This window comes from Diachasma alloeum, unplaced genomic scaffold (assembly GCF_001412515.2).
Source record: "Diachasma alloeum isolate Michigan unplaced genomic scaffold, Dall2.0 Dall_scaffold_00297, whole genome shotgun sequence".
Classification (NCBI taxonomy): Eukaryota; Metazoa; Arthropoda; class Insecta; order Hymenoptera; family Braconidae; genus Diachasma; species Diachasma alloeum.
Genome location: NW_021680436.1, coordinates 90993 through 97483, shown reverse-complemented (window position 1 = coordinate 97483; position 6491 = coordinate 90993). Strand labels below are relative to the sequence as shown.

General features: G+C 37.9%; 1 protein-coding gene across 1 annotated transcript; it reads right to left on the bottom strand.

Annotated features, from left to right (window-relative positions):
- Positions 1–715: 715 nt before the first annotated feature.
- LOC107039345 lies at positions 716–4231 on the bottom strand. The gene is made up of 6 exons (XM_015258910.1): positions 4157–4231; positions 3510–3664; positions 2746–3066; positions 2576–2671; positions 2200–2501; positions 716–1009 (listed from the first exon to the last, which is right to left on the bottom strand). Exons 2-6 carry the CDS (start codon positions 3661–3663, stop codon positions 716–718), a joined length of 1167 nt encoding a protein of 388 aa, XP_015114396.1. The 5' UTR covers position 3664; positions 4157–4231.
- Positions 4232–6491: the final 2260 nt, after the last annotated feature.

The following is a 6491-nucleotide window of genomic DNA, read 5'->3' as shown; positions in this document are numbered from 1 at the left end:
AAATTTCATCCCTTAGTCGCAGTTAGGGTGGGAGGAATGAATTTTCGAATTGAATTTTTTTTTTTTCCATCTCTTCGCACTTTAAAAAATTCACTCCTCCCTCCCTAACTGCCCCCAAGGGATAAAATTTATGTCACTTATTGAGTATTAAATGCTCAACGAGTTGGCACAAATTTCAACCCTTAGTCGCAATTAGGGTCGGAGGAATGAATTTTTGAATTGAAAAAAAATTTTTTTTTCAAATTCTTTGCGCTTTCAAAAATTCACTTCTCCCCAATAATTCGCCCGCTAATTAAAAAATCGTCTCTCCCCTCCTAATTAACAATAAAGAATGAAACCAATGCTGTTCGATGGAGAATTAAATTCCCCATCCTTCAACCCCCGTTTTATTCCTTAATCTCTGTAATAAGAAAATTAATATTGCGACGAAAGTCGCGGCGCTATGAAAAACTCAATGGTTTCTCGGTGCAGTGACTCCCGACAACTCGCCCGCTAATTAAGAAATCGTATCTCTGCTCCTAATTAACATTAAGGAATGAAACCAATGCTGTTCGATGGAGAATTAAATTCCCCATCCCAGGTGGGAATTAACAATTGGTTCAAGCTTGATTGAACCTTGGACCAAGACTAGACTAGCTTGGTACGAACTTGGTCCCCAAGCTTGACCCAATCTCGATTAATGCTTGATTTGTAATACCGGTTCAAACTTGGTAACCTAGTTTGGTCCAAGCCTGGAGACTAGGCTCGGTCCAAGATTGAAGATCAAGTTCGTTCGCAGCTTGGAGACCATGCTTGACCCAAGCCTGCAGACCGAGCCCGATTCAAGCTTGGAGACCAGACTCGGTCCACGATTGCAGGTGGGGCTCGATCGCAGCTTGGAGACCAAGCTTGACCTAATATTGGAGACTAGACTCGGTCCAAGATTGCAGGTGGAGCTCGATCGCAGCTTGGAGACCGAGCTCGATTCAAGCTTGAATTCCAAACTTGATCTCAGTTTGGGAAGTCTAGACTGCATCGATCATGGCCTTCAAGATTGGACAATCTCCTCATTATTAGGGAATAAGGGTCCAATGACAATGTTAGTTTTCTGGAAAAACGTTTATTAAAAATCCAAAGTCGTACACCCTGTGTTCACATTGTTAAGAATGTGGTAAAAAATGAATGAACAAAAAAAAAAGAAAGAATAGATATTTTAGTGGTCAGTCAGCGTTATTCGCTCGAGCTCTGCTCCTGCGTTCAGCGGCTCCACCTTCACGATCACGCCAGAGTGTTAAAAACGTACCAGCTGCAGATGAAATTTTCAATTTTACAGCGTCAGTTTCAAATTTTTGCTCCAACACATCTGCAATGGAAAATTGTTTAACATACTCACTTTTTTTNAATTCATTCCTCCGACCCTAATTGCGACTAAGGGATGAAATTTGTGCCAACGTATTGAGAATTTAATACTCAATATGCNAGAATAGCGGAAAAATGATGAAATCCAATGACAAAAATTAATTTCAATCGATCGAAATAATTTACGTATTATAGAATGAAATTTTCTGAGTCGATTTGTTTTTTTTTTAAAGATAGTAACTGATGGATTATTTTGCCCCATTATGGTCTCTTCTAGTTATTAGTAGAATACTGTGGAGGATAACGTTGAATAGTGCAATTCTATTGAACTGAAATTTAGACGGAGATAGTTCTCTGCATAAGAAAATATTTTGAAAGACAACTTTTCTGTGATTCATAAGATTCCATGCAAAGAAATTTGGAGATGCTCTNGAACGCGCGTCTCGGTTGAAAATTCATCCCTCCCCTCCGAATTATAGCTACGGAATGAAACTTGTGTCACCGATTGAGTATTAAATTCTCAATTCAATGACACGAGTTTCATCCCTTAGCGCCTTTTGGGTACGGAGGGGTGAATTTTCGAATGTGCGAAGAGATTGAAAAAAAAAATTTGTTTTCAATTCAACAATTCATTCCTCCGACCCTAATTGCGACTAAGGGATGAAATTTGTGCCAACGTATTGAGAATTTAATACTCAATATGCGACACAAATTTTATACCTTAGGGCCAGTTAGGGAGGGAGGAGTGAATTTTTTAATGTGCGAAGAGATGGAAAAAAAAAATTCAATTTAAAAAATTCATTCCGCCCACCCTAACTGCGACTAAGGGATGAAATTTGCNAATTTATTCTATTTAATTACCAAGAGGGCTTGTTTCTCCAGTGCTGCTTCAGGATTCACTGCATTCACCTCAGATTTTGGATCCAACATCTGTTCAAATTTCTCAAACTCATCCAGAGTAGCTATTGGGAGTTGAACTCCCAGTAAGGCTCGTGCTGAAGCGTCGCCCTTGTTATCTGACGCCGGAGCTGCTATTGAATTTTTCAAGTCCTCTACTTTCTTCCCTAGATCATATTGTTGGGCTCTCTTAGCGCTTTGGATTTCGTCTTGAAGCTTGAGTGTTATCAATTCAAATTTTGCGTCTAAATAGTCGATGAGAAGCTCTAGAATAAATAGAAAAATATTAGATTGTGCTCACATCAGGAATTTCCGGCTTGGCCAATGAAATTCAGCATACTTGTTTGAGAATCAGCCTTCCCTTTGTGGTGCAGGTCCTCAAGTCGTTTTTGTAGCTCGGTCTTCTTCTCTCCTCTGGTTTGTGTTGGATTTATCCCTATGAAAAGGGCAATAAATTGTAAATTTTTATGAAATGGACGTCGAATAAAACTCTGTACTACTCAGTTATACCTTCCTCTGGACGTTTTTGAGAGTGATCTGCTGTGTCTGTCATCTGGGCCTTGGTGGAGGATATGCACGGTGGTGTGTCGCAACGAGCTGAGGATTTCCATCGAGGATGTATGGATGTGGATCTAACTGGCAAGCTGTCGTTATCTTCAGCCACGCCATGCTGCGGTTTCAAAGAACTAGAGGTCTTCAGCATTGCTGCACCACGTTTCTTCGATAGAATATCTTGTGGCCCGCTCGAGTCACTATCAGAAATGTGAGATTCTACATCTGTTCGATTTTTGTACAAGCGTTTCAAACGTCTCTGTGTACTTGCAAAATCATCTAGAAAAGGAAGATTCAAATATTTTAGAGAAATGTCATTCGGAAAGGAAAATGAGTTAAATAAGTAAATTAAATGAATACTAAACGAAACAAGTTTTATCTGAATATTTATGATAGCAAATTAGGACTTTTGATAGTTTCAAACTGAGATTTAGACATATCGGAAATTGAGAATTGAGGAAGAATAGCTTCACTAGTAATTCAGTTTTCCATTGAAACACATATCTCACTATACAAAAACTGATCATCAAAATTATCTTGAAGGAAATACCATATATTTTTGAGAATATAGATTTGTGAATGAGACCCATTGGACCAGAAATTATCTGCTGAAGCCAATATCTCAACATTAAATTTCTCCCATGAAGATTTCCGATCGGTATGTGCCTTCAACCATCCTTCAATTCTCCCATAATCCTTCGTTGGAGGGTAATAAGAGATACCTTTGTTTGTATTTTTACTCTCCCTGTGCATCCACTTGCTGTTGATTATTTCAATCATTTTTTGGCCCTGATCATTTTCTTCGCCACAAAATTCCACAATTTGATATGGATTGTCCTGCAGAGAGTCATCACTGCTGGAGCTCTCGTCACTCATTCTAGACAAAAATTGACATTTCCACTCAGTAAGTTTTGAGGTTAGCTACGCTTAATTTATGTTTAGGAAATGTGGAGAATAATTGCATTTTTGTTGTTGCACCAAAATTCAATGTATTGGACAATGAAAATGAATGGCCACATTCGGTTTTAGTAACGACAACGGACGTGTGTCCATTTCATCTGATCTCATTGGCTCTTGTGAACTTGTATTTGTGGTTCTTCGATGCCCTAATCTCACCGTTCGTTAACAAAAATTATCCCTTCCAAAAAATGATGCTTTTTCAGTAAATATTATACGACAAACACATGGGAGGCTGCGAGATCGAAAAATCATAAATACAAGTTCGCAGTAACCAATGGTAGGAGATGAAACAATACACTTCCAATACCATTATCAAAGCCGAATGTGTTTATTCATTGTCGTAGTCGTATTCACAAACACAACAGTGGTAACTGCAAAGAACGAAATAATTGCTTGCTTATGTACATACCTGGTTAGCTTACGGAAAAATCTAAGTCTTCTGTTGAACACGTAAAAAATAGTAGACCTGACTAAAAAAAATGACTGAACGGGTCATCACGTTCGGAAACGACCGAGTTGTAAGATGGCGTCCGGGCCCCGGATAGGTTAGTGTTTTTTTACGTTCGCTGATTGTACCAGATTGGTTTTTTCACTACAACTAACACGAATCCGGGAAAAATACGTTGATCTATTGGTATTTTTTGATCAACAATGCTTTTTCTCAACGCAGAACAGGTTAAGTACATCCAAGAAACACGTTCACGCTTGTCTGTGCCCTCTATGCAACTGGCGGCATAGGCTACCCCCTCTCAAACGATGTTCCATCTCCTGCGCACACACGTTATACGTCCACCGCTTCGCACCAGAGAATGATCCTCGGAAGTTGACCCGAAGTATCCCCACTACTGCCCGATCCATACAATCGAGTACACTCGACTTGAAATCCGAAGATTATTCTCTAGACTCTAGAGTCTAGAGTTTAGAACTGATATCTCAATGTACAGAAATAAGAGAAAATGAGACTGAATGGAAACTAGAAATTTTTTCAAAAAATCATAACTCAGGAATAAATTGAAAGGTTGAGCTCAGTCTTGGTTCATTATGAGAAAGGAATGAAGCCTCTAATAACGAAGTCTATCCCATCCGTTTGACAATTAAAAAGAAATTTTAAATTCGAAAAAAGCCTGAAGTATTCGTTTTGCCCCCTCCCCCAGTCCCTACTTCAAATGAATGTAAAAAAGACTCCTTTAATTACGGTAGGTGATAAATAAAAAGTAAATAGAGAAATACAGTATGTGAGGACGAGGACATTCTCAAAGTGATGCGAATAATAATGGATTTTCCAAGAAGATTAATTTATTTTATCGTTCCTGTCATCTTTGATCATTTCATAATTTCATACTATTTATTTTAATAATCTTCTTTTTACAATGAGCACAGTGATAGACTCAATGCCATATGACTACACGGAGAGAAAAGTTGCATATAAATTACCGAATAAAGCATGTAACAATGGAGAGAAATTACGTTTCAGAATTTTTTGACTCTCCATCAAAAAAAAAATTTTTTTGGTAGTCCCCATGAAAAAGTTTATAAGATTTTCTGCGTTTTCCTTCAGCATAGGAAGGTTTAACATAGAACTGTTTTCTACCGAAATAACGAATAGATTCTCGTATGAAAAACGTCTATACTATTGGATTTGTATTGAATTTTCTATAGGTTTTTGGCATTTTCATTGGCATGTTCAATAGAAAATATTCGACAGAAAAAACCAATAGAATTTGATTTCCTATCGAATTTCGTCGGCTCAACTTTTCCAAGGTTTGTTTCATTTTCTTGAAGAGACGAAAATAAAACTTGAATGAAAAAACTTGGAACATTTGAGTCGAGAATATTTTATTGAAAATATCTCAATAGAATATGTTGTATAGAAAAACGAAATTCTATTGATTTTTTCAATAATTTTCTATTAAACATGTCGATAGTGGCCATAAACTTATAGAAAATTCGCCAGAAATCCTACCGAAATTTCTACCGAATTCGGTAGGACTTTCCATTGCCTTTTTTCGTGTGTATGGATTCTTCTAAATAATCTATTCCATTCACATGCTTTAAATAAAACTTATTTGACATAATTTTTTAAAAGTCTTTCACTAAATTGTTCCATTTTTCTCATTTGAAAAATCAAGCGGAGAACTTAGGAAATCTAGCTGAGAAAATATATAGAAATGATTTTTGGAGAATGAATTGTACCCAGACGAAACCATTTACTTCTTCGAAGAAATGATGTCAATTGAACATTTTTATTCATAAAAGTATTAGATTGAGCTTCGGCATCCTCTTGCGTACAAATTTTGAGAACTAAGCTTGGACCATGACTGGAACTACCTTGGCACCCAAGCATTGATTCCCAGAATATCACCATGTTTGGATTTACCTAGGTATCACCACAGGTTCAAGCTTGGTTCAAGCTCATGAGTTCCAGCTTGGGGTACCATGTTTGGACCATGACTGGAACTACCTTGGCACCCAAGCATTGTTTCCCAGAATATCACCATATTTGGATTTACCTAGGTATCACCATAGGTTCAAGCTTGGTTCAAGCTCATGAGTTCCAGCTTGGGGTACCAAGCTTGGACCATGACTGGAACTACCTTGGCACCCAAGCATTAATTCCCAGAATATCAACATGTTTGGATTTACCTAGGTATCACCACAGGTTCAAGCTTGGTTCAAGCTCATGAGTTCCAGCTTGGGGTACCATGTTTGGACCATGACTGGAACTACCTTGGCACCCAAGCATT

Bases quoted from the DNA above. Each gene is read 5' to 3' on its own strand.
- LOC107039345 (XM_015258910.1), bottom strand. From the start codon at position 3,663: ATGAGTGACGAGAGCTCCAGCAGTGATGACTCTCTGCAGGACAATCCA. The intron at 3,067-3,509 runs GTATCTCTTATT...TTCCTTTTCTAG, and splicing joins GAGTAAAAATACAAACAAAG to ATGATTTTGCAAGTACACAG. The intron at 1,010-2,199 runs GTAATTAAATAG...TGATCGATGCAG, and splicing joins TGGAGAAACAAGCCCTCTTG to TCTAGACTTCCCAAACTGAG.